This window comes from Cibotium barometz, chromosome 65 (assembly GCF_041138505.1).
Source record: "Cibotium barometz isolate CiBa-2024 chromosome 65, ASM4113850v1, whole genome shotgun sequence".
In the NCBI taxonomy this organism is placed as follows: Eukaryota; Viridiplantae; Streptophyta; class Polypodiopsida; order Cyatheales; family Cibotiaceae; genus Cibotium; species Cibotium barometz.
In genome coordinates, this window is record NC_141110.1 from 16,353,569 (window position 1) to 16,380,703 (window position 27,135).

The 27,135-nt window shown below is 46.9% G+C and overlaps 1 protein-coding gene across 3 annotated transcripts in view; it reads left to right on the plus strand.

Moving 5' to 3' along the window:
- The first annotated feature begins 4,056 nt into the window (after window positions 1-4,056).
- Window positions 4,057-27,135, plus strand: part of LOC147602965 (uncharacterized) — a 58,323-nt gene continuing 35,244 nt past the window's right edge. The window contains exons 1-11 of one of the 3 annotated variants that reach the window (XM_086797263.1): window positions 4,057-4,676; window positions 4,754-5,369; window positions 5,483-5,581; window positions 5,673-5,753; window positions 5,864-6,138; window positions 6,310-6,491; window positions 6,580-6,688; window positions 6,781-7,061; window positions 9,801-9,914; window positions 10,413-10,500; window positions 10,608-10,721. In XM_086797263.1, coding sequence (XP_086653389.1) covers window positions 5,299-5,369; window positions 5,483-5,581; window positions 5,673-5,753; window positions 5,864-6,138; window positions 6,310-6,491; window positions 6,580-6,688; window positions 6,781-7,061; window positions 9,801-9,914; window positions 10,413-10,500; window positions 10,608-10,721 — 1,414 coding nt within the window. In that variant the 5' untranslated portion in view covers window positions 4,057-4,676; window positions 4,754-5,298. Of the gene's footprint in view, window positions 5,370-5,482; window positions 5,582-5,672; window positions 5,754-5,863; window positions 6,139-6,309; window positions 6,492-6,579; window positions 6,689-6,780; window positions 7,062-9,800; window positions 9,915-10,412; window positions 10,501-10,607; window positions 10,722-27,135 lie in introns of all 3 variants that reach the window. The other 2 variants (XM_086797262.1, XM_086797264.1) reach the window with 2 other exon arrangements.

Here is a 27,135-nt window from a genome sequence, read left to right on the forward strand (position 1 = left end):
AAATGAACTTGCTTACCATTGACCTCAAAATTAAAAGTATTATCTAGATAACTATGAGAAAGAGATGGTCCTAAATGAAACAACCATTCATGACCCAAAATAACATTAGCTCTAGTGATATGCATAACCCGAAAAATCTAAGTGCATTTCATGTCCCTGAATAATGAGTGGTACTTGCTTAACCACCGTGTCCCATACATGCTTATCATGCCCATTAGCAAGAGATACCATGTATTTATGATCACTAGGGCTTTGTGGTAATTTTAAAATTGTAACCAAGTGATAATTCAGAAAGTTATCTATAGCCCCATCGTCAATCATGATATAAACTCTTCGTCCGTTGATATGTCCATGCATCCGAACCAAATTATAAGGCCCGAAAGAGGGTACCCACATTGTAGAGGTTACACAACACTCATGCGTGGCATCGATATGGCATACTTGAACTTCAAAAAACTATTGAGAAGCCTCAAGTGACAAGACTTGCACCGTGTGTGCACTACCTTACTACCGCCCTTATCGACATCCTTGCCACGATTCTTGGGATAACTTTGTTTATCGCGATCAGCAGCTATACAAATAAAACATAAATTTTTATTTTTAGCTCGCTCATAATCTTGCGGAGACAAGGGAACCCTTGGCCCCTTAGCCTCTTAACCGCGTCACTACCTTGTTTGGTCCCCTTCCATTTGTTCCCCTTAGAACTATGGAAGTCAGATGCTCTAACCCAAGGTGTCTTGGCCATGCGTTTCTTCTCAATATTATCATCGAAGATCTCTGCACTCTTCATGGCCTCTTCTATGGTTTAGGGTATTGAGTTTTAACCTTAGTCTTATATTCATTATCTAGACCACACAAAAAACCTTGTACTTTCTGAAAAATCATCCAGCCCCTCAAGCTTGAGAATTATCTCGCGATGCTTAGAAATATATTAGGTCAATGTAAGACCTTCCATCTTACACTTGTCCCAAGCATCCCAATTGTGATCCTTCTCATTCTCAGGTAAGAATTCTTTTCGAAAAAGTGCCTCAAAAGCAATCCATGACGTAGGTCGATTGCTCTCGCCAAGGCTTATCCACCACTTGTAGGCCTTGCCCTCAAGCGTGAGACTTGCCTTGAGAGCATGAATAGCATCAGGAGAATGCTTCAAAAGGTGCAAGTCCGTCCACTTTTGTAAAAAAGTGTTCACTACATCTTTATTACGCTCCTTCTCTTCCCCGTGGAACACAGGAGGCTTCATGCTCTTGAGCATAGCAGCCACTTCCTAATTCCCGGGCGTTTTGTGTCTTGAGTTGACCCCCCCAGGGGTAGATGACCTTGGAGTATCAAACCGGGACACTCCAAAACCTTGAATTAGCGACCAACTGCTCAAGAGTCACTTGCATGGCTTGTAAACTTTGAGAAGAACAAGTAAATTTTGTTCAATACGATGTGTGCGTGATTTTAATAAAGTATGTGCATGTGAATCCACAAATTTGTGATCACTTGCATCTAGATAAGCCATATTGGTATCCATAGATGGATGACCGCCATGCTGATGACCCTGAGAGTGCTCAAAAACTTCTGAGTTCATGGTAACAAATCAAATTTGAGTGCAAGATGAAGACTAGTACCTGACCGAAATCGACTCACTGGAAATCTTGCTAGTGATTTTGATGCCGCACTCTCAGAAAATCAACACACCGTTGCACTATTGTTGATCTTCTCATGCCAGACGTGTTTGTGGTCGTCGTACTATATGGCGTTGTTGATGTTGCCAATTGTTCGGCGAGATGACGTCGTTTTGTTGCTCTTATGCGCATGTGTGGTGGCTATTATTGCCCACCTTGCTGAGCTGATGTCCACGCTATGGGACTGGGCATTGCGCCGTCAAATGTGGAATATGCGCTAGTAGTGCGCTCTCGGCTGTAGCTATTATGCCATTTTTGGGCTGTAGTGGAGAGAGAGAGACGGCCTTGCCTGTGCGTTGTTGTAGTCGGCTGTTGGTTGTGTGGAGCTTGGTCGACCGGGGTGTAGACCGTGTGTGAGTGGCTATCGTGGCTATTATGGTTGCTTTTGTGGGGCTAGCTATGCACACGACTGTTCTCAGCCGTGTGCTATGGCTGTGGTGCGCTTCCACAGCTGATGTGGCCAAGGCAATGGAGAGACTATAATTACTCTCCTCACGTTGATGATGTGTGCTGCTTATTGGAGATAAAGCGATGCTGATGGCTACGCTATGTGTAGGTCGAGTTGCCGCGTGTAGAGAAAGAGAGAGATTACTCTCCTCATGTTGGAGTACTAACAGACGCGCATAGCCTATTGTGTGATTTCGTAAAGACAAGCGAAGTATGATGATGGAAGGACCTTGCTCTGATACCAGTGTGAGGCCACCATGAGACCTCCATGAGAACTCCTAGAAGAGAATAGGGCAACTCTACACCCAACCGCTGGATATAGACCCTAGGTGACTAATTATAGCCTTGGCCATCCACACTTGTCCGGACTCCCTTGAACCCGCCCGACTCCCCCTAGTCCTACCCTTGTCTTAACAGTATACTTCCAAAGAGTTTCCATAGTTAGCATTCCTGCCAAACCAATGCATAAGTGTGAGAGTATCTATTTCCAATCGTGATGAATAAGCGTGGTGGAATACGGACAACCATGTATTTTACCATCAAAAAGTCCAAGAACAATGTCCCAGTGTGTAGGGATCCAGTTGCCAAATGCCAAGGTTTGTATATTTGCATATAAGGTGGCTAACATAATTGCCCATGGCTGTTTTTGTCATAGAAAATCAGCAAAATCATAGTGCCTTTTTTGGCCAAGACATGATAATGTAAGTTGAGAATATTCAAATCACCATGTATCTTAGGTGTACAAACAAGTTCATATTTTAATAGCCTAAGTGCCCTTTTATTAGTTGTGGTTCTCCATAGACATTCTAAAGCTTTTGACATGAAACTATCAATATCTTTTTTGGTCCAAACTAAAAGAGGCAAGTAGAACTGAACATAGGCCATGGTTCTCACACACACACACACACACACACACACACACACACACACACTCACATAGACGATTCAATATATTCATTGCATAAATCTATTCCTTAATAAATTTATTTTTATTTGGTACAAACCTATGATTTACTTAATTGAAGAAGCTTAGAAATGCATATATTCTCCATAAATTGTCATATTTCTTGTGAATACTTGTAGTGCCATCTTTATTTGGTTTTACAGAAGATGGGATGTACAAATTTGTCCATTATTACATTAGCATATTTATCTCATCTCAAAAGCTTGCATAATGAAGTATAAGCATCTCGGTCCATGCAATAGTAGCTCGGCCTCACGTCTTGTTTTAAGAGTGGTATGATAGGTTGTAAGCCTATCTCAGTGCCATTGGATCAGAATGGCAAGTTGAGTGTAGATTCAGGAGAGATTTTGGAGGATCCTACTCCTTTGGCTCAAGTCGATAGATACTTGTTAAACATAGCAAGTCTCACGTCTTGTTTCAAGGGTGGCAAAGTGTGTGAAGGCTTTTATTGCTTGCTCTTCTTTGGCTCAAGTTAATAGGCACTTGTTAAACATACCAAGTTTGAATGTGAGAAGGACACATCAGTACCAATTTTCTGGCTTGGACGAACAAGAGAAATCATGATGGCCATTAATGCTTGTCATGCTCAAGAGTGGTTGGATGTGTGGACACTTAGCAGGTACTTTGGATATGTAGACACTTATATTACATGATCTTCTTTAGCTCACAACTTACTAGTAGGTACTTGTTAAACATGGCAAGGTTGAAAGTGAGAAGGGCATAGCACCACATCCAATTTTAGAAGAGTGGGAGCAATCTTGGTGGCCATTAATGCTCATAAGGCACTAGTTTCGTAACGCGATATAAATCAAGATCAATTTCTTAGTGAAATGTAAACTCTCCAATTGTCAAAGGCCATTTAGCGAAGAAGAGGGGGTGTGGGTGTTACAAGTGTGGAGTGTCATCATCAACATTCTCTCTATGAAGGCCATACATATAGTTCCTTCAATCTTAGCATGGAATTAATAAATATGTATTAAGGTTATTTGATATTTACCGTACTATTAAAACAACATTATTGGACGAAAACCCACCACATTTAAAAGAAAAAAAAAGCAGCACACCACCGGGGGAAGAAGTAGAAGCAGCACCTTTTGTATATAAGGCCATGGTGGTAGATGGTCTTCCTTCTCTCCCCCTGCATTTCTAGGTTCTCGATTTCCATCAAATAAAATCCTGCAGGTCTATCAAGATGACCCAATCCTTCTGATCACAGGTAACGGGCTTGCAGGCCGCCTCCTCCTCCTCCTCAGCCTCCTCCTCCGCCTCCTCTTCTCCTCATCTCTCTCCCCTCCCTTTTGTGCTACCAGCCACTTGTAATCTTGTTTCCTTGCCAATCGACCTTTCTACCCGCCTCGCATTCGCATCAATTCTTCTTTCCATCTGTTTGCCCCCTTTTTTTTCCATCCCTCGCTAACCCTAATCAGCCAAGCACAAATTCTCTGTTCTTTTTGCAAAGATCGTTTGGGGATCTCTGGCAAATGCTTGATATATTGCGGGCGAGGACTCCGTAGGATCACAAGGCGCTTCCCTGATTATATAGCTGCGACGATCTCCAATCAATCAGGGCCATTGCAGTACCGTGGTGCAGAAAGGTACTCTGATTCCCTATACAATCTGGCCTGGGCACCTTAGCAACAGTGCACAATCTTACATTCAGTGCTGACTGCAGTTTTGCCGAGGGATCGCGGCAGCAACAAATTTCGGACAGCTGAGTACGTACGGCATGGATTATGTTAACACTCGTGATGACAATGAATTAGGTCAATACTCGTGGTGGTGATGATGATAATGCTATAGGTGAACAATTCATTAGGCCAGCCCTTTTGATGATGATGATGACAACGATGAAGACAACGACATGATGATGATGTTGGTTTCTCAAGGCTTTCTTGTATTGAGATGAGCTAAGGTTTTTCCTTTGGGTTACCCGTCGGTCTATTTTTCTTTGCAAATTCATCAGTTGCCACATTCAGATCCATGTACAAATCGCATTAGACATGTGACCCGGCGGTTGAGTTGAACCCTTGCCGGTTTTAAGAGTCTGCAACATCCACAGGTTCTATATTCACGAGATTACTATGCCTTTGTATATCTTCTTTTATCAACTTCCCATGTATCCGAAGGGTTGCATGGCTGGCATATTATCAAGGCTATAGCGCAGGCGCTTTCTTTGTGCATACAACCTTCCTGAGCAAGAAAGCTTTGGTGTAAGGCATGGGACAAGAGGTGGCAGAACGCAATGGAGTATCTAGAGATCTTCACAAATCTACCTCAATTTTAAAGATGTATCCTCAACACTCAATTAAAGTTTCATTTTTGCCGATTGTGTTTCCACTCTTTTGGTCTAGGCCAGGCATCATGCAGAGATTTCTTGAAGTTTTTCCTTCATGACCTTCAGACATGCAAAGCATATGTATTCTAAGGATTTTCTTCTGTCTGTGGCCAAGCTTGAAGATTGTAAGAGACTGCCTGTGGGCCTTGATCCTGTCCTGTTAAGGTATCAAGCTTATGCCATTTGTTTTGTTTTTTGTTGTGTGAACGGGCATGCTTATATGGGCTCCACAATCTGAGTTGATTTTAATTCTCAGAGACACCCATTCTGAACTGGTTGATGGAGGGATTGCAATACCAGCAGCTTCCAGAGGTTTGATCCGTGGAAATAGAGAAAAGTGAGTCCAATTATGCTTATGTTTGCGTGGGCTCATAAATTTCAGGGGAATGGGCTTGTGAAGTTTTATTTGAAAAGAGGATTTATATGATTTATACTGATACTGTGCAGTGATGCTCTTTCTGAGAGCCCTCCTGATGTTCCTGAATGGCGGAGACCTTCAAGTCTTCCAGGGAGTCCTTTTCTCCAGCAGGGCCCCAGGCAAGCTGAGCTCAATAACTCTAGTTCTAGACCTGGACCCATGCGTGGCGGTAACGGACCTGCACGAAGTAACATGGAAAGATCTGGTTCAGCTGGACCAGGTCGATGGGAGCCGCGTTTGGGTGGGGCAGACAGAGTAAGAGAGAGAAACCGCCCTCATCGTGAATGGGATTCTACTGAGTCAGGTAAGCACACTTGCTCTGGCAATCAAGTCTTTTTGATCAATACAATTGTGCCTCATGTGAAAGTAAGCATAATAAATTTGCTGAAGTCCAAGTCAACTTTTACCGACAAGTTTTTCATTACTATGAGCTGGTCTTTTGCTGAAAGGTGATGTGTTTAAGCCTTGGTTTCAGGTGGCGGGTTGGCACGTTCTGGGTTGGTTGCACAAGAGCATGATGGTCTTTTAGGCAGTGGTGGGCCAATTGTCCAGAGAGGTATGATCCAGACACGTACACATGACCGGCATCTTGTGCCTGGACGGACAAGCCAAACTGGCCGAACTGGTGAACAGAACCATCCTGCACGTGGAGGAAAGGTACAACTTTTTACATTGAAAGGATACTGCTGCTCTGACAATCCTGAATGGTCTAGATTTTCATGTTGTAATGGGGGGAAATCTGCAGGTGTCACAGTACTCACGCCGGGAGGATACTGATTCTGTTAGTGATGAGACGTTTGGGTCAGAGGAATGGTCGAATGAGGAGAGGTCTGAGCAAGAACGTCATCGTAGAGGTCAGTACTCATCTCTTTGACGAGAGCACACAGTTTGGTCTATTGCTACTTGAGTGGCTTCTCACAAACATGGTGTTAGCTGTGTCAAGCAGATCTTTTTGAACAAATGCGGAAAGAGCAAAGAAACAAGCCCAAAGAAACAATCCAGAAACATAATGGCAATTGGATATGGGACGGCGGGCAAAACAATGACACATTGTTGTCTTCTTCACCAGGAACCCCACACTCGTCCTCCTCCAAGGATGATACTGTGAAGGCACACAATAGACCTGTTGTCACTGCATCAACACCCCGCCTTCTTGTTCCTCCTGGGTTCTCTAAAGCTGCTCTTCAAAAATCAGGCTCAGTAAAAGAGAATAATGAAGCAAGCAAGGTGTGTAAAACCTCAACCCATGTACTTGGCTGCTGATGGACGTCAGGTCTGCTTGCAGTTATAAAGCTAAAAAGTAGTGAAGTTTTGCTAGTGCCCTGCATGTAAAACTGCTTGATCTTATCCATGGGCCACATCCACACACGCAGGCATGCACACAAATGCAGCACACGTGTGAATGTATAAAATTATTCTGCCTTAAGTGATTTTTTTGGATACCCAGGCTTACTAGCTATCTGGACATGGGATTTCCTTGCCTGAAGTAATACTCAGGCTCACCATTTAACCACACCCCCACGCATGCACACACGTGGGTGCGCACTTGAACACACAGCAAATGAAAGTGCCCTGCCTCAACTAATTCTCTCGGGACACTAAGGCCTAACATCTAACTATAGAGCTCGTGTAACTCTTTGCAAGGGGCCACCATATCTTACTCATGGCACAACCATTGGTTCACCTTGTTCTAGTTTGAAGTGAATCTCCATAACCTACGCACAATACCCAGACGACTTGCTTTCTATGTATTATGATTTGTAATGGGAACCCTTGTATTTTTTTTCCCAAGAAAAGGTCCTTCTATTGAGATGTTTGCATGGAACAGACTACAACCCTCTTGAGAGAGAGCAATGGTGCAAAAAAACCCCCTCATAAGAGGGATACAAAAAACAAATGGAAAGGGGCTTCCCTCTCTGGCTGGCCACTCTGCTGAGGGAGATCACAATGGTGGAGGGGGTGGAAAGAGACACTAGGGGTCTGTAAAGCTAGATCAGTATGTCACCCCCTTTGCCGAGAAAAGGTCTCAGGCTCCATATGCGCATGACATTGCTGCATCCACTCTGAGTTGTCTACGAGGCACTCCCATTGCCCCTATAGGGTATGGATTATGTTTGTCCACATGGATCGGATTGTCTCTGCGGGTGGTGTGGCGGAGCCATCAATGGTCTTATGAAGGCGCTCCTCGTGGGCTGAGTGGAGTGCCTCCTAGGTGTGGAAGAAGAGGCTGGCCACAAACTTATCCTCAAAAGAGGTGCTAAGTTTGCAGGTTGGGGCAAGGTCCATCTAATGCCAGGCGGCCATGGTCCACCACGGAGGGGGTGTGTGCTAGGGTGCAGGTGAGGGGTGTGCTAGGGTGCAGGCAAGGAGGAAAGCTTTCCATGGTTCTCCTTCTAGCTGGAGATTGCAGAGTATTAGCTTGCCCAGGAGTGCTTTGCTCTAAACTGTGGGATCAATGATTGCCAAACCCCCTTTGTGGAGGGCTTGGACAATAACTCACCGGGCTACGTTGGCCCTAGTTACACGGCCGTTGCTGCCAGACCATAAGCAGTTTTGGATAAGCCTCTGGAGCTGCCCGATGCACGAATGAGAGAAGGCCTAGCAAGCTGCAATGTACCACATGGTGGCCAACAGAAGCTTGCTGGCCACAACAACACGGCCTGTTAGGGACAAGCAAGCTGAACTCCAGTAAATCAGCTCCCTCCGAATGCTTGGGGAGGAGGGGAAAAATCTGTTGCTCGTGGGTGATGTCAGTGCCCACGTTGCATCCAAAGTAGTGCGCCATGGTGCCTATGGGTATCCACTGAAAAGCATCAATTGGTCAACAAATTGGGGAAGGAGAGGGTCCCACCTAAAAACCACATGACTTGTGCCAGTTGATCTGTCCAATAGAAGCGATATGGCCTCAGCAAATTGCTGTAGATTCCATTCCGAGCTGGAAAGGTAGGCTGTAGTAACTCTGCATCCAAAAGCTCCTCCAAGGCGCTGATGGGGAGGCTGAGGCTTTGAAGACTTGTGTCCTGCATGCGTACTAAGCTACCGATTGCCTCTGCAAGGAAGAGGAAGAGAAAAGGAGCCATGAGGCAGCCCTGGTGCACCGAATGGGAGATAGGAAAATGCTCCCCACATGCTCCTTGAATGAGGACCTGGCTATGTGTGGAAGAGCAAAGGGCCGAGATCCCCTGAACCCATGAGGCCGAGAAGCCCATCCGCAGCATGGTGTCCACCAAGAAACCCTCGGTTGATGTGATCGTAGGCCTTCTTGAAGTTGTGGAGGACCACCACCATTTCCTCTGGCTGCATCTGCGCTGAGGCAGTTGGCTCCCAAAAGTTGGGAAGCCTTGGTACATCACCTCACATGTCTTTATTGTCTTGTGGTAGATAAATTAGGCCAGAAAAGGTAGATCCTTGTGCAGTAGCAATGTGGTACCAGCCCGCAGGCGGCTTGGTCTTCCTGCCCGAAGGCATTACAATAAAGTGGCCACAATACCAACAGGGGCCTGTGGGGATTTAAACTCCTCCCCAAGTCACAAGCCCACACTGCTAGGCCACAATACCAACAGGGGCCTATGGAGATTTAAACTAGGGACCTCTCCTCCCCAAGTCACAAGCCCACACTGCTAGGCTGCATGCCGGAAAGCTGACACAGATATTTGCCTTTTTCTCTTAAAATTTTGTTTGATCATTCCTGATTCAAGTATAGGATGGAGACTTGTTGCTTTTTAGTGCAATTGAGTCACAATATTTTTAACGATTTCGTTATCATGCTTGTGCTTAGAGTATCTCTCTCTATCATACCATGAGATACGTAGGTGAAAGCAAGCATGCGTACATGCTGCATGATTGTTTTGTCAGCCTATTCTGCAGTTTCATCTGAAGACAGATGCTGGACAGTTCACGTTTGCTTGATGTGAGCATGATTTTACTTGCTCTTTCCGAGTACTGATTTTTTACTATTTCCTGTAGGCCTACTTAACCAATGCAGAAGATGAAGACACACATGCTGTGAAGCAAACAGATCTAGGTGACTGTGTCAGAGTGGACAAAAGAGAAGATTTCAACACTGTGTCACTGGATAATGTATGCTTGAGCTTTTGTCACAATTTATATTTCTTGTGGGATATACAAATTATTTTGATCTCAATCTTAAGACTTAGGTTGATCTTGATGAGAGGCATCTTATGACCAATTGTGGGATCCTGAGCTATCTTTCATCCTACTTGGCTATGCCCAGTATACTGTCGTATTCTCTGTGTGTAGTTACTCAATAGTCCATGATCAAGCACAGACCAAATTTTCGGAATTTTGATTTTGCTGTTTGAATTTTAGAATTTCTTTTTTCAAAGTGTGTCTTGCTGGTACAATGCTTTGGTAGTGTGTATGGCCCATGAGTGGTAGTTTTGCCCTTACGAATGTGTGCCCATATAGCTAGTCTCTCTATTTGGAGAACTCTTGGTGCAATGTTGTTGCTTCATATTGGGTTTTCACTAGTGTGGACGGTTGCATACCAATACACTTTACACCAAGAACAATTTGATTGGTTATCATTGTAGTTTATTTCTTTGTTGTGGTTCATAGGATCAACTAATGGACAAAAGCCATGAGAGTTCTATGCCATTGCAGCCACCAGTGATGTCAAAATTTGCTCGCTGGTTTCCCAGACAAGGTAAATGTAGCCAGGGCTTTTAATATGGGATTTCTTCTTATAGATATGCTTATGTAACCAGAATTCCTGATTGAAATCAGAGTGTAATAATTAAGACACAATTTCAGGGGATCATGTTGCAGAAGATTCTGCTCAGAAAACAAGTCAGAGCTCTAGTGTGATGATGAAGAGTGAAAGTATGGAGTCCATCTGGAACATGCAAGCTAAAGATGTCGATGAAGGTACTTATAGTAAAACAAGTCATCAAGTTCAAACGAAATGTCTTATCTTTAGATAACTAAGGGAGATCTGCAATGGTTCATGTTTATATATATTTTTGGGCTAACATGGATTTTAATATCAGTGAACTTAATTGAGGTGTATTTATCAAGATGAAAGGCATCCTTGCAAACCAGGACTGAGTTCTCTGTGTCCTGAATGCAGTCTTTAATATACCAGCTTGAACAATCCACACTTGATTGTATTGTCACGTGCATCCCACACTTGGATGCCATGTAGCCATATCTGTACAACAGGTGCAGGACCTAGAGTGGTAATTGGCCCCTTGTGAGCCTGAGTCTGGGACGAGTCAGCCAGGGATCCACTTTAAAGTCCTTGGTCAAGTGTACATGGTCATGGTTGGGTGTGCATGTCCCACACTCAGGTATCACCCTCTGGAATGATGTAGAGTACCAGGCTTTGTCTGGCACACCAGTGTTAGGTATTAGAAGCCTTGTTGCATGCATACGTATTGTATGTGGGAATTTAGGCAAAGGGGCAGCCCTATGGGCCACCTCATAAGGCCTTAGAGGCTTTGCCTACAATCATTCTAAGTTCAATAGGGAGTCTATTCGACGAACGTTAGAGGAGCGCAATAGCATTGTCTTCAATCCTCAACTTGCCGAGAAGGGTTGTACTCATGCTTCGGATGCATCTCATGGCAGGTATGTTGCAGGCACTCATGAACCTCATTGTTTTTGTGGGACAACCATCCTATGGCAAAGAGAAGGTACAAGATGAGGAGCCCAATGCATTGAGGACTGAACTTGACATGTGAAGAGGCAATTGTAGGCAAAGAACCCATAGGTTCACAAGCTAATTGAGGCCACTAAAGTTGAATCCATGGTGGAGCATACGTTCGACTCCATGGCGAGGGAGTTGGGTGTGAAGCCAAGGGAGTTTGCCAGGTCGAGACATAGGAGACCTTAATGGCCAAGAACGCTGATGTATTAGAGAACACAAGAAGCTCTTACCCAAAAACGGTTGCCAATTGCAAACAACTCCTAGCTTTAGGTCAAAGCAGTAATGAAAGAATTCTCCATTGTACTCCCAGATGAAATTAGGGTTTCAGCTGAATTAGGGTTTTTGCAAATTTGGGTTTCAGCTGAATTCAGGGTTTCTGCAACACTAGGGCTATGAAATTGGGTTTTTTGCAAAAATTAGGGTTTTTGAAAATTAGGCTTTCAAAATTCAGCAGCACCATATGTAGAGATAAGCATAAGAAAAGGTTGAATAATGTGTTTTTGTTGAGAAAATTCTAAATTTTTTTGCAAAAATTAGGGTTTTACATAGGCACACATATCATGAGAGAGGCAGACTCCGGTGACAAGGGTGTTGCGGTACCTGAGGGGTGATGAAGAGCAGAGAGGGCTGCCATCTCGAGTGGTGTTGATGGTGAAGATAAGCAGAGAGGGCTGCCGTTTGGATGATGAGAGATGGTGAGCAGAGAGGGCTACTGACCCGAGGTGAACTTTAGAAGAAAAAACGTTGATGTACTGTAGCAGAGAGTGGGCTGATGTCCCAAGATATGTACTGATGATAAAATGATACTATGATGTGCTGTACTGTAGCAAAGAGTGGGCTGCTGTCCCAAGGTGTGAGCTGATGTAAAACGCTGGTGTGCTCTATGTAGCAAAGAGGGCTGCTGTCCCATGAGCTGATGTAAAACGCTGGTGTGCTCTATGTAGCAGAGAGGGCTACTGTCCCATGAGCTGATGTAAAACGCTAGTATGCTCTATGTAGCAAAGAGGGCTGCTGTCCCATGAGCAGATGTAAAACGCTGGTGTGCTAGAGCGGAGAGCTGATGATGATGAAGCAGATGTAGTGCAGGCCTCGGCAGCAGCAACAACAGATGTGGTACCTGATGTGGTCTATAAAGTGGTACAGGTGTTGAATGGTCAAGCTATGCTATATATTGTAAGGGGGCTACTGGTTTGCTTTCTAAAGGGCTCGTAAAGGGGCTATCAGCCATCAACAAGACCTAAAAAATGATGAATAAAACCTAATAAATCCAGAATAATCTCCTTTTTAGGGCTGGACAAAATGCCATTTTCACACCCCCCCTCTCAGGGGACCATGAGAGAAGATGAAGGATACCAGGGTCGCGCACTGACACACTGGCAGAAGGAATGTATCTCCCTCTGGAAGCAAAGTCTAATAAAGTCAGAGAGGTAGATCGTGATGGCAAAGGTAGTGAAGGTGAGTTGATGTAGATGGGTTGATCGTCTCCCAAAGTAAGATCTTGAACAGGGCTATCCTCTGAGTAAAAAGTCCCATTCCCTGTGTCGTCCATATCAGAGTTTAGAGAATCAACTTATGGTGAGAAAAATTGGTTCTCTGGGAGTGCGGGTAGACAATCCATGCTGTGTGCTCTCGAGGTCTTCAATCCCTTTGCTCACAATAGCTCTGATACCATGTGAGGGCAAAAGGACGAAAGGACTAGATGTAAGAGAGATCAGAGCAAATCAACACAGCATGAAATGGGTGAGTGAGTGAAAACATGTACAAGAGGCCCTCTTATGTGAGGAGACTCTGAGTAGAAGACCGGTGCAGAAGCAAAGATGATGTCAGAGCTGAAGCACGGTCGATGACGAAAGCTTGCGTCGATGTGAGGCAAAGGCACTCCGTGAGGTGGTCGGTGTCAAGGCTCGCGTCGGTGGATATAGAGGCATTCGGAGGTGGTAGTGGGCAACGGAGGTGAAGTGATGGAGACTTTAGTGACAAGGGTGCTGCAGTACCTGAGAGGTGATGAAGAGCAGAGAGGGCTGACGTCTCGAGTGGCGTAGTGGTGCAAGCTCTGGTGACAAGGGTGCTGCAATACCTGAGTGAGAGAGAGGAGCAGAGAGGGCTGCCGTCTCGAGTGGTGTCGATGGTGTTCCGATGATGTGAGATGGTGAGCAGAGAGGGCTGCTGTCCTGAGGTGAACTGTAGAAGAAAAACGCTGATGTACTGTAGCAGAGAGTGGGCTGCTATCCCAAGATATGTACTGATGATAAAATGATGATGTGCTGTACTGTAGCAGAGAGTGGGGTGTTGTCCCAAGGTGTGAGCTGATGTAAAACGCTGGTGTGCTCTATGTAGCAGAGAGGGCTGCTGTCCGATGAGCTGATGTAAAACGCTGGTGTACTCTATGTAGCAGAGAGGGCTGCTATCCCATGAGCTGATGTAAAAACGCTGGTGTGCTCTATGTAGCAGAGAGGGCTGCTGTCCCATGAGCAGATGTAAAACGCTAGTGTGCTAGAGCAGAGAGCAGATGATGATGAAGCAGATGTAGTGCAGGCCCCGGCAGCGTGTGGTACCGTATGTGGTACAGGTGCTGAATGGTCAAGCTATGCTATATATAGTAAGGGGGCTGCTGGTCGGCCCAGTAAAGAGGCTGTCGGTCAGCAGCAAGACCTAGAAAACCATGAATAAAACCTAATAAATCCAAAATAATCCCCTTTTTAGGGCTGGACAAAATGCCATTTTCACACACATTCTTCTTTCTTGGGGTGTGCAAAATCTGAAAATGAAACATGAAGAGGAAATTGGCCATCTTGGCGACCTCGATCCATTTCTCCGCCTCATCCATCTTCTTTTGTATCACCTCCACCCACGAAAATGTCTTCTCTTTATGTTGCTCCTCCTCCTCTCGAATGATCCTCATTTGTTCCTTGATGGTATTCAGCTCTTCAATAAAGGAGGGCTGAAATTTTCCATCCTCAAGCTTGCTTTTTGAAGTGGCTTCCAACTCCTTTTTGAGGGCTGAGATTTCAGCCGCTTGACTTTTAGCATGCAATTTGGCCTCCACTAGTTCCTCCTTTAAGGCTGAAATCTCAGCCTCTTGTTTCGATGTTCTCTCTTCGAGCTCTTGGATTTTGTCAAATCCCTTCTCGATTTTGGAGAGGCGGTTTATGATTGCGGTAACGGAAGAGTCGACCATCTTCTTGTTTTCTTTGATAATTGTGCCGAGCTTGTCCTCCACCTTCACGAGCTCCTCTTTAAACCCGGTCTTAGCCATGACTTTTTGTAGAACTTCCCACAACCAATGGACTGAAAATTAATCCATGACACCAACGCGAAACAGCAGCAGCAGGGAGGGGGGGTGGGGGTTCAAGTCATGTAGGGAAAAGAGAAAGAGAGAAGAGAGGAGATTCAGCAGAGAGAGAGAGAGTTATGTTGCTGCCTTGGGGGCTTGAACAAGGGTGGGTGGGGAAAACAGAGTCGAGGGACGGGCCAGCCCAGGCGGGAAGAGAGGCGGGGGAACAGCGAAGAGGGAGGGAGGGAGAGAGAGAGCAGAGCAGAGCAGAGCAGAGCAGGGCAGGGCGGCGCAGAAGCGAAGGGGGGCAGGGCGGCAAAAGCGAAGCAAGGCAGGGCGGCGCAAAGGCGAAGGGGGGCAGGGCGGCAAAAGCGAAGCAGGGCAGCGCAGCGCAGCGCAGCGGCGAAGGGGGGCTGGGCGGCGCAAAAGCGAGAGAGAGAGAGAGAGAGAGAGAGAGAGAGAGAGAGAGAGAGAGAGAGAGAGAGAGAGAGAGAGAGAGAGAGAGAGAGAGAGAGAGAGAGCAGAGAGCAGAGCAGGGCAGGGCGGCGCAGAAGCGAAGGGGGGCAGGGCGGCAAAAGCGAAGCAAGGCAGGGCGGCGCAGAGGCGAAGGGGGAGAGAGAGAGAGAGAGACGGGAGGGAGAGAGAGAGAGAGATGGAGGGGACAAAAGGCGGGGAGGAGGGGAGGGAGAGATGTGCAGGAGAGAGAAACGGGGGGGAGGGCAGAGAGAGAGAGAGAGAGAGAGAGAGAGAGAGAGAGAGAGAGAAGAAAGACAGAAAGAAAGTTGTATTAACATCTACTAGAGGCCGAACTCGACCTATGAGACAAATCAATGTACAACTGTCAATGTCTTCTGGATATCTAAAAAAAAAAGGACAAAATGAACATGAAATAAACTATGAAAGTACTGAGCTAGTGGGGGGGTGTGATGGATGGAGTACTACTGCTAGAGGCTCAGTATGCAACCTATATGCGTAGGGTATACAAGAATGCAATGCAGATCTGTCTAGTACCATAATGGGGGTGTAATATGTGATACATAGGCGATGGCGAGGCAAAAATACCTTGGAGCATGATCTCCGGGTGAGTGTAAGTGAGCTAGCCGCTCCTGGATATGGTGCTGATGTCGAGCCCGTATCTTTGTGATCTCCCTCTGATGTAGTCTGGGAGTCTGGTAGCCTGGTGCTCTCGGTCTCCGTCTGGCTCGGAGGTCCGCAATGCGCTGAAGTGTAACCCCCTCCTGTGTCAGGGTAGGCACTGGGATAGATCTCTGGAAGAAATCAGTGAGCTGGAGTTGTCGCCCACCTCTCCCTGTGGTATGAGTCCGTAGCAGTGTCTCTCTGTGGCGCTATCTCTAGCAAGAACTGGCCAAATTTGCGCTAGTCTGTGGACTCCATGATCTGGCGGAGTTGTCCACTGAAGATGGTGGTGTATCTCTCTAATGACACTATGCTCTGCATCTGCATACATAATGTTCCTCACTCTCAACCTCCTCCTGGCATAGTCTGCATATCCTCTCTGCTTTGGGGATCCGTGCTGCCCTATCTGCCTCAATCTCAAGCTGGTGTGATGACACTCTGAGCTGGCCAATCGCCACTCGGGCATTGTGAGGCATGTACACATCCATGTATCCAGGTCTCTATATGAATCCATCCGCTGAGATACGCATAAATTGATCTCTGTAGTATAGCATCTTCGGCAGTAGAGGCCGACTGGGTGTAATCCAAGTCTCTTGAGTGTATCGCTGCCATAAATCCTGCCGAAGGACTCTGTTCCTCTCACTGTGAGAGAGCTGGATGTGTGGTGCATGTATATCATACTGGAAAGGTGGCAGGTGATCTATGTCAAGACCATGCTGAGTGAGCCACTGTATCATCTGTGAATACCATGATCTCCTATGTCCACTCTCTGCGAGCTGCTTGGACGCCTCAAAAGCCCTATGTGAGAGTCGATCTGATGGCATATCTTTGATCATCTGTATGAAGCAGATCGTTTGGAAGAGGGCCTCTACTAGCATAGGAGGTGCAGCAAACTCCGTCCGGACAATGTCATGTGGGACGGAGAGTTTGCTGCGGATCATCCGTGAGAGCATGAGAATCTGAGGCCTCTCTATTTGAGACCATGTGGAGGTGGCGAGCCCAGGTGCCCATACTGGTGTAGCATACATCAAAGCAGGGGTGACTAGTGTGTCAAACAACCACCCCTTTGTGCGGGGCTCTTGGAAGTGTGCCTGGTGACACTATCTCTCTAGCATGGCCAGAGCTGCATACCCTCGTGTGAGTCTATCCCTGGTTGCCTATGCCATAGTAAATCTTCTGGTGGAGTCGTAAATGTAATCCCCAGGTACGCATATGAGTCTACCACCTCTACCTGTCCTCCTGCTAGTGTGAAGATGGCCTGTCGTCGAACTGGCCTTGAGGTGGGGAAAATCATGGCCTCGGTTTTCCCGAGGTTCACTGTAAGCCCCCTATATGTGCAGAAGTCGTCGAGTGCATGGAGATGGTGCTATAGTCCCATCTGCGACTCAGAGACCAGAATAATATCATCTGCATATAGCATAGTGTGGAGTGTGGTACCTGAGATGTCTACCCCGTCCCCACCACCGTGACTATATGGTCAATAGTGGAGAAAGCTCGTCGGAATCCAGCCTTCCCTGGTGCTCGCAACCCCCCCTCCTTCTCTGCATATGAGCTCAACTCTGCATCGAGCACTGCGCCATAAAGTTTATCATGATAGTCCTGTAGTTGCTGGGGTCTAGCATGTCTCCCGGTTTGTGGAGAGGCACGATGGTGTGCATAGTCCACTCAGCTGGTAGGCCCTGAAGGGAGAGAGTTAGGGTTTCATGAGGGAGACATACACAGAGAAGAAGGGAGAGGGAGAGAGAGAGACATGTGGGGATAAGTCAACTCAATGTATGAGTGTGTGACTCCCCTATCACACATGTATATTTGCTCTAGTACACATAGTGCACTTAGTACATTAAAAGTACTAAGTGTACTATGTACTATAAAACGCATGGGCTAGTACACACTATAAGGGTGGGCATAATGCCTTTACCCCAACAACCTCCCACTTAAAGGCAAAGTGCCCTTAAATGAAGGAAAAGAAAAAATCAGCATGTACATGATAATATACAAGGCCATATCAAGGCTGAAACTGGCCTCATCCAATGCCCATCAAGTGTTTGCAATGAGCAAATCGCTCTGGAGGCAAACTCTTTGTCAACAGATCAGTCGGGTTGTCATCCGTATGAATCTTGACAAGCTGAATTTGCTTGTTCTCTATCACCTCTCTGATGAAGTGATACTTCACATCCACATGCTTCGTCTTTGCATGAAAGACAGGGTTCTTTGCCAACTGGATGGCACTCTGACTGTCACAATGCAACAATGGAATATCCCCTGTATAACCCAAATCAACCACTAACCGAGATAGCCATAATGCCTCCTTGCAAGCCTCTGTGGCTGCAATATACTCGGCCTCTGTAGTAGATAAGGCAGTGCACTTCTGCATCCTGGATATCCATGACACAGCACCTCCTGTGAATGTAAACACATAACCGGTAGTAGACTTCCGGTTATCTGGATGACCGGCATAATCCGAATCCGTGTAACCATGCACTAATGCATCCTGTTTGCCAAAGCAAATGCACATATCCTGTGTGCCCTTTAGGTATCTCATGACACCTTTCACTGCTTCCCAATGCTTCTTGCCAGGTTTGGCCATGTATCTAGAAACCACTCCCACTGCAAATGCAATGTCCGGCCTGGTAGCAACCATGGCATACATGAGACTGCCACAAGCTGAAGCATACGGAATCTTGGCCATATCAGCCCTATCACTATCCGACTGTGGACTGTCCATAGCACTGAGTTTCACATATGGAGGCAAAGGAGTACCAGTCTTCTTCCCCCCTTCCATATTGAACCTCTGCAATACTTTGCCAATGTATTCCTTCTGAGACAAATACAACACATGCTGATTTCTGTCCTGAAGCATCCGCATACCCAAAATGTGATTTGCATCACCCAAATCCTTCATATCAAAGGTCTGATGCAGCCTCTTCTTCAAGGCATCCATCTCCTTACGAGATTTCCCGGCAATCAACATATCATCAACATACAAGATGAGGATCAATAGACTGCCATCCAAAGCTTTCTTGGTGTATAAGCAGTGATCTATGTCACTTCTCCTGAAATGCTGGGATTTCATGAATGTATCAAATTTATGATACCATTCCCTTGGTGTTGAGCCCATAAAGACTCTTTTTCAGCTTGCATACAAGCTTCTCCTTTCCATTCACTGCATAACCCTCTGGCTGTTCTCCTCATGGAGATCACCGTGAAGAAAAGCAATCTTCACATCCATCTGAATCAAATCCAGATCATCATGAGCAACCAAAGCTAATACAGCTCTAAGTGTGGTCATTTTGACCACTGGAGAGAAGATCTCATCAAAGTCCACACCATATTCCTGCTAAAAGCCCTTAGCCACTAACCTGGCTTTGTATCTTGGCTTTGCATCAGGTGCAACTTTGAGCCTGTAAACCCACTTGCATGGCAAAACCTTCTTGCCTATAGGCAAATGCACCAACTTCCATGTTCCATTTTTGTGCAGAGAATCCATCTCTGACTTCATAGCACGCTTTGATGCTGTAATGGCTGATTTACAGCCCTTGGATGTTGTCCATGATGTCCATCATCATCAAAGATGACTCTGCCAGGCTCCTATTGCCTTGCAGGCTCCTTATACATGCATGTTTCATCAAAAATGACATCATTGCTGCGTATAATCTTTCTATTCACTAGATCCCAAAGTCTATACCCCATTTCACCTCTGTCACCATATCCTAGGAATATGCATTTGTGAGACTTAGGATCAAGTTTGGTACGTATTTCCCTGCGTATGTGCACGTACGCAACGCAACCAAACACTCAAGTGCTTGTAGGACGGAGGCTTTCCTGTCCATACTTCCTCTGGCACTTTCCCACCAAGCCTCGTGTTAGGTGACTTGTTTATAAGATGAACGGCTGTCATAACAGCTTCAGCCCAAAAACCATGAGGTAACGCAGCATGTGACAACATAGAACGGACCTTCTCCTGAATGGTCCTGTTCATCCTCTCTGCTGTCCCGTTTTGTGGAGGATCATAAGGAGTAGAGAGCTCCCTCTTGATGCCTTTAGCATCATAAAAGTCCTGAAACTGTTTGGACATATACTCTCCACCATTGTCGGAACGCAAAGCCTTCAGTGTTTTGCCAGTTTGATTCTCAACATGAGCAACAAACTTCTCAAACACTGAGAATGTATCACTCTTCAAACGAAGAGGATAAACCCACACCTTGCGTGTGGCATCATCAATAAAGGACACAAAATATTTTGCCCCTCCCAAAGAAAGCTGAGGCATCTCACATACATCTGTATGCACAAGCTCTAACTGAGCATCTTTCTTTCCAAGAGCTTTCTTGTGGGGGCACTGGAGTTGCCTGCCATATATACAATGCTCACAAAACTGAAAACTTGAGAACTTTAGAGAAGGCAAGTAACCAAAACGAGACAATTGCTCCATTCCTTTGACACTCATGTGTCCCAACCGGCTATGCCACATAGAGATTTCCGGCAGCTCGGTTGCATTTACATTAACATGGTGACAAACACCAGCATGCATGAAGTAAAGAGTGTCCACCTTAGAGCCTCTGGCAACAACCAGTGTCACGTGCATCCCGCACTTGGATGCCACGTAGACATTTCTGTACAGTAGGTGCAGGACCTGGGATGGTGAACTGGTCCCATGTGAGCCCAGTCCGGGACGAGTCAGCCAGGGATCCATCTCAGTCGTCCGAGGTCAGGTGTGCAAAGTCCTGCACAAGAAGCAGTGCCAGTCCGCGCTGTGAGTCTCCCTCTAGAATGATGTCAGATGTGCTGTGTATCTGGTTTGCAACTGGATGCCAGACATCTGTAGGCATGTAGGTTTGCATGTAGAGATGGGGCCAGCCCATAGGGCTACCCCAGTGCAAGGATTTGCATTTTGCATTCTTAGTCTGGGCATGGGGGAGGTGTAGAACCACCCCCAAGGGGCCAGGAGGGCCCAAGATTTGCCCACCAGCCAAGGCATGGGCTGGAGGGGCTGTCGGCCAGCTGTACTACTGCTGGACAGGTAGCCGACCAGGTCTAGTACCCTACCCACCTAGTCGGCCAGGTGTAGGGAGCTGTCCCACACCTCTGCGCAGCATGCCCAGCAGCCAGGGTGCTGCCCAGAAGCATGCGCAGGCTGGACAGTGTATAACATAGTGTGAAAACACTTTAATGATTAAATTCAGTCGTGGAGCTCCCTGAAGCCAGCCGACTGCATGAAGGGAGGGGTATAAAAGCCCAGCCAAGATCTCATTGAATCCATCTCATAATTCACCAAGAGCTCCAAGCAACCAAGGGCCAGGACAGCCAAGAACATTGCTAAAGCTAAGGGGTGAAGGACTGAAGGTCAAGGGCAGGTTTTCTAGCCAAGAAAAGGTCAAGTACTTTGTATTTGTTTCAGATTTACATCATTCTAATAAAGCAAATACACCATCCGTGGTGGGGGCCCTACAGAGGGTAATTGGGACCCAATACTGTGTCCTTCTCCATCTCCCCCTTCTCTCTCTATTTTCTGCACATCGTCTTTCAGTTTGTGTGTTAATTCCGTCGCGAAAAGAGTGCTGTTTTCTGAGTTTTGAAGTACCGATCCTTCTCCGAAGCCTCCGCATATCACAGTGGTATCAGAGCTCACTTCAAGGACAAAGATTCAGCAAAGAAAACCAGAAAATTTTTTTGCTCGTGTGGTTGGTTTTTAGACGCCGGTGGACTACCCCTTTCGGAGTGACTCCTGTCCCTCGAAGGACGGTTGGTTTTTAGCCTCCGGAAGCCTCCGGAAGTCTCCCACACAGATAGTGGATGGTCAGATTGCGTTCCGGAAAGGAACTGCATTTTCCCGCTATGGCGAACTTTGGCGACGAGAGAGAACCAGAACCATGGAACCAGAGTGCACCAGGCAGCCCAGCGAGGGCACCCGGCTTAAGTGTACAAGACATGTTCCAGCAGATGATGCGAGCAATCGCAGCCCAGACAACCAAGTTGGATGAGCAGAAGGTGCGGATTTTGGCTCTGGAGGAGCGTTCTCGCTCGCCAGCGTCGCGTTTTCCATCTCCTCCTCCCTCTCCTTCCGTATCCCAGATACCAGATCCTCGTCACAGGGACCCTCTCGCAGGGTCACAGCCGCAGCCAAGCTCCTTGCTTGAGATGCAGATGCGCGCATTGGAGATTCGACAACGCGAAGACGACGCCATGCGACGAGTGGAACACGAGCGTTACCTCAGAGCTTTGGACGCTAGATTGACACCGACGGCGCCCTCGAATGATTTTCCCGAGAAAATGAATTTCAGTAAGTATAATGGTAAACTCGATCCCACTACTCTGTATTCATGGTTACATCAATTTGAAGCTTACTTTGCCGCAGTTAGGAAATCAGATATTGACAAAGTGATCTTAGCCAGTTGGTACTTGGAAGGTGAGGCCATTCCTTGGTGGACTCAGTGGGCTCATGCCCACACCAGATCAGGTATGGCAGCTTATGGGTGGGACGAGTTCGTCCGTGACCTTAAGCAGCGGTTTTTACCGCCCCACTACCTTGAGCGACTCGAAGACGAGTTCAGGGGTGCGCGTCAGAATGCGCAACCAGTCCTTCAGTTTGCCAATAGAAGTTCGACCTTGTGTCTACAATTAGGCTTATCTGATGCGGACAAGAAAGGGCAGTTTTTGTATGGCCTGGACACGCAAATCCAATGGGAGGTGCGTATGTTTAGGCCAGCCACCTTTGAGGACGCACTCTTGCTTGCGCAGAGTGCAGAAATGAAACACAATGGTGGCAAGCCCAAGACTTCCCAGCCGGCTTCTCCCAAGGCTAACGCCTCGGGGGGCAAAAGCCAGAACCAGACGGGGTCTTCCCCAGGACAGAGCCCGGGAGCCTCTGGCTCCAAGAACTCGAACAATGCGTCTAAGCTTACTCCAGACCAGAAAGCGGAGGCAGGCAAGACAGGTGGCAAGTTGAGTGCTGAGGAGCTTTCTCAGTACAGGAAGGAGGGTAGATGTTACTTTTGTCACACAAAAGGACATACTTCTCGGGATTGCCCGAAGAAGCCTCCAAAGGCCGCCGCCGCCTCCACAGCTTCCGTGGTGAGCACAGCTCCCACACAGACCCCAGCGGCTACCCCTAGTTCTTCAACCCCCGGTGCTTCAGTTGGAGCAATTATTAGCCGGGAGCTCGAAGATAAGCAGAAGGGCGCCCATGACCAGGAGTATGAGCGCAACGAATTGCTCAAGTCCTTTGGCTACATAGGTGGCCAGAGAGTCGTTGTCTTGTTTGACAGCGGCAGCACGGAGGATGTGATCACGGAAGAGGCCGCTAGGCGTGCCCGTTTCGAGCTGACTCCGGTGGACAAACAAGTTGAGGGTTTTAGCACAGGTATGACAATGAGCGTCAAGTATGAAGCTCTAGGTGCTAAATTAGTGATTCAGGGCATAGAGTTTGTGCGTGACTTTATGGTTGCCCCTCTTGTAGGAGCAGACATAATTTTGGGTATCCAGTGGTTTCACAAGTTTCTTCCTGATGTCAAGTGGGACAAGCACACGTTCCAGATTGATCGGAATGTGTCAAACACCCCGGTGACCATTAAGTGTGTAACATGCGGAAGCTCTGGGTAGTCTTCTTTCAGCCCTAAACACTCTTGGAAACCTTCTGATGCAAAAACGCACCATCTGATGCAAAAACGCAGGTAGAGAGAGAGTAGAAAGAGAGAGTGAGAAGTGCTGGAATTTCAGTATATACTATGTACAAAAAAGGTACAGATCTTTGCAGCCATGGGCTGCCTTCATAAAAAGGTTCCTAACCCTAATTTCTGTCCCCTATGGGACCTCTTATTGACTCACACCCCTAGTGGGTGGAATGAGTAATGCTATGAGCACTTGATGCCTTTTATAGGCTTCTTGGACAAGGTAGGAGCTGGCCGACTGCTGGTCGGCCAGTTCTGAATTTATTAAATGCTTTTTCCCTCAGCCGACTTGGGTATCTTGTCTTGCCTTCATGCGCCTTGCTTCCTGGTTCAGCCGACAGCTTCTGTCCTCAGCCGACTGCTCCCTGGTGCTTCTCCAAGTCCAACCTGTCCACTACTGCATCTTGTGCTCCACAGTCTGACTCTATCTGGTTCCTAGTCTTTATCTGCTTGCCTCTTCTGGATCTAGCCCTAGAAATGTCCATGGCATTTGTGATGCACATGACATCCCCCTCTGCTAAACTTGATGACGGGAATCCAACCTGCTCTTGGATGACTGTCATCATCCCAATCCTGTTCCGAAGTCCCTCTGTCATCATCCATCCCTGGCAAACCTTTTTCTCTGAAAATCCGGTCTGTTCTCCAAACCACTCTGTCTCTGATGAAGATCTATGCATCTGGTCTTCCTCTAGTCCACAATCCGTTCCTGCCCTGACTCTGAACACCGTCTTGGTCTTCGTTCCTGGAACTGAGTCTGGCACTCTCACATCACCCTTGGAGGATCAACCTCCCTTGGGACCGTTCCCTTAGAACCATCTGGCTCACGGAACTGCCATCCCCATCTGGCACTGTGGAACACCACCAACAAACCTCCTGGGAGTTCTTCCCGATCTGTGTTCCCGCCTTGGGCTTCGAATCCGTGTACTTTCCTGTACCTTGGACCTGTACACCATCATCTGGGACTGAATCAGTGTTTAGCTTTGCTGAGCCTGATGCTCTGATACCAATGTAACATGCGGAAGCTCTGGGTAGTCTTCTTTCAGCCCTAAACACTCTTGGAAACCTTCTGATGCAAAAACGCACCATCTGATGCAAAAACGCAGGTAGAGAGAGAGTAGAAAGAGAGAGTGAGAAGTGCTGGAATTTCAGTATATACTATGTACAAAAAAGGTACAGATCTTTGCAGCCATGGGCTGCCTTCATAAAAAGGTTCCTAACCCTAATTTCTGTCCCCTATGGGACCTCCTATTGACTCACACCCCTAGTGGGTGGAATGAGTAATGCTATGTGCACTTGATGCCTTTTATAGGCTTCTTGGACAAGGTAGGAGCTGGCCGACTGCTGGTCGGCCAGTTCTGAATTTATTAAATGCTTTTTCCCTCAGCCGACTTGGGTATCTTGTCTTGCCTTCATGCGCCTTGCTTCCTGGTTCAGCCGACAGCTTCTGTCCTCAGCCGACTGCTCCCTGGTGCTTCTCCAAGTCCAACCTGTCCACTACTGCATCTTGTGCTCCACAGTCTGACTCTATCTGGTTCCTAGTCTTTATCTGCTTGCCTCTTCTGGATCTAGCCCTAGAAATGTCCATGGCATCTGTGATGCACATGACAAAGTGTGAGCCAGGTATTCCAAACTTTCCGCTCATAAGCCACTTGCAGGCTAAGCGAGCAGTCAGGAAAGGCGCACAGTGTGCGATGATTTACATCCAGACAGCCCAGACGGTGGCCAGTGCTTCCGAGAAGTACTCGGTTCTCCATGAAAAGTTCCAGAAGATTTTTCTTCGGGACAGTCTCCCTCCCCAGCTTCCCCCGTCCAGACCGGAGGATCACAAGATTGACCTCCTCCCAGGCTCGGAACCCCCGAGCAAGTTTCCGTATCGCCTTTCTAAGGCAATGGAATCGGAGTTGGACCGTCAACTCCAAGAATTGTTGCAAGCTGGCTTCATCCGTCCCAATGTGTCGCCATTTGCAGCACCGATCTTGTTTGTCAAGAAGAAAGATGGGTCTTCTCGGTTGTGTGTCGATTATCGTGCACTCAACAAGCTGACTATCAAGAGCAGATTCCCGATGCCTCGAATTGACTATATTCTCGAGAGGCTGAATGGAGCTAAGGTGTTCTCTAAATTGGATTTAAAGAGTGGGTACCACCAGGTTCGGATTGTTGAGGGAGACATCCCCAAGACAGCTTTCCGTACAGAACGGGCCCACTATGAATTTGTGGTCATGCCATTTGGTTTGACGAATGCCCCAGCTACATTTAACCGCATGATGATGCGTATTTTCCGGGAGTTGATTGGAGTGTGTGTGTTCATATTTTTGGACGACATACTCATATTTTCAGCTACAGTTGAGCAGCATGACATTGATGTGGAGAAAGTCCTTAAGTTGCTGGAAAGCAACGAGCTCTATGTCAATGAAAAGAAGTCAGAATTTTATCTGTTCCAGGTACATTACTTGGGATATATAATCAGTGCCGAAGGCATTCGACTTGATCCGGCTAAAGTAGCCGAGATTGTTAACTGGGAAGTACCTCAGACTGCTTATGACATTAGATCATTTGTGGGTATATGCCAGGCATATTCCACCCACATTGACAAGTTTTCGGATCTCTCGGCAAACCTCACCGATCTGCTAAAGGGAGTGAAAACAAGGAGGCAAAAGATTCGAATGACTCCACGAGCGTTGGAGGCATTCCAGAACCTCAAGGTGGCTTTGTCTGAAGCGCCTTGTTTAGCCCTTGCCTCGTGGGACGAACCATTTCAGGTGATCACCGATGCGAGTAACATCGCAATTGGAGGTGTATTGCAACAGAATGGTCATCCAGTAGGTTACATGTCTCGTAAGTTACTGCCTGCCGAAAAGAACTACTCAGTCTATGATCGTGAACTCCTAGCAGTTATACAGGCCTTGAAACATTGGAAACATTTCCTGTATGGCCGTGACTTCGAGGTTCGCACTGACCATCAGGCATTGCGCTGGATTCAGACGATGCCAAGTGCACAGTGGAGTGATTGACAACACCGTTGGAGTCAGATATTCCAACAGTTCGGTGGTATGATTGAGTACCTTCCAGGAAAGGCCAATCCAGTGGCCGATGCTTTGAGCAGGAAGGGACAAGTATCTGCGATTCAAACCACTAGACTGGACCTTGTTGGTATAGGACTAGAAGACATGAAGCACACGTACGCGGATTCCGAGGAATTCGGTACTCAGTGGGAACAGGCATTGGATGCCACAGGACCATGCCATTTTCTGATACGCGATGGTTGGCTTTACTACAAAGGCCGACTGTGTGTCATGAAATCATTCCGGGCAACTCTTCTCCATGATGCCCATGACGCCATTACAGGTGGTCATAGGGGCATGAATTCGACTCTGGAGAAATTAGAACGGCAATACTATTGGCCAAAGATGAGGCGTGATGTGTTTACATATGTACAACGCTGTGACATTTGTCAAAAGGTGAAAGCTCCTCGTGGAAAGAAGATAGGGTTGTTACAGCCTTTGCCAATTCCTGAGGGTCCTTTCCAAGACATTTCGATGGACTTTGTCATAAATCTGC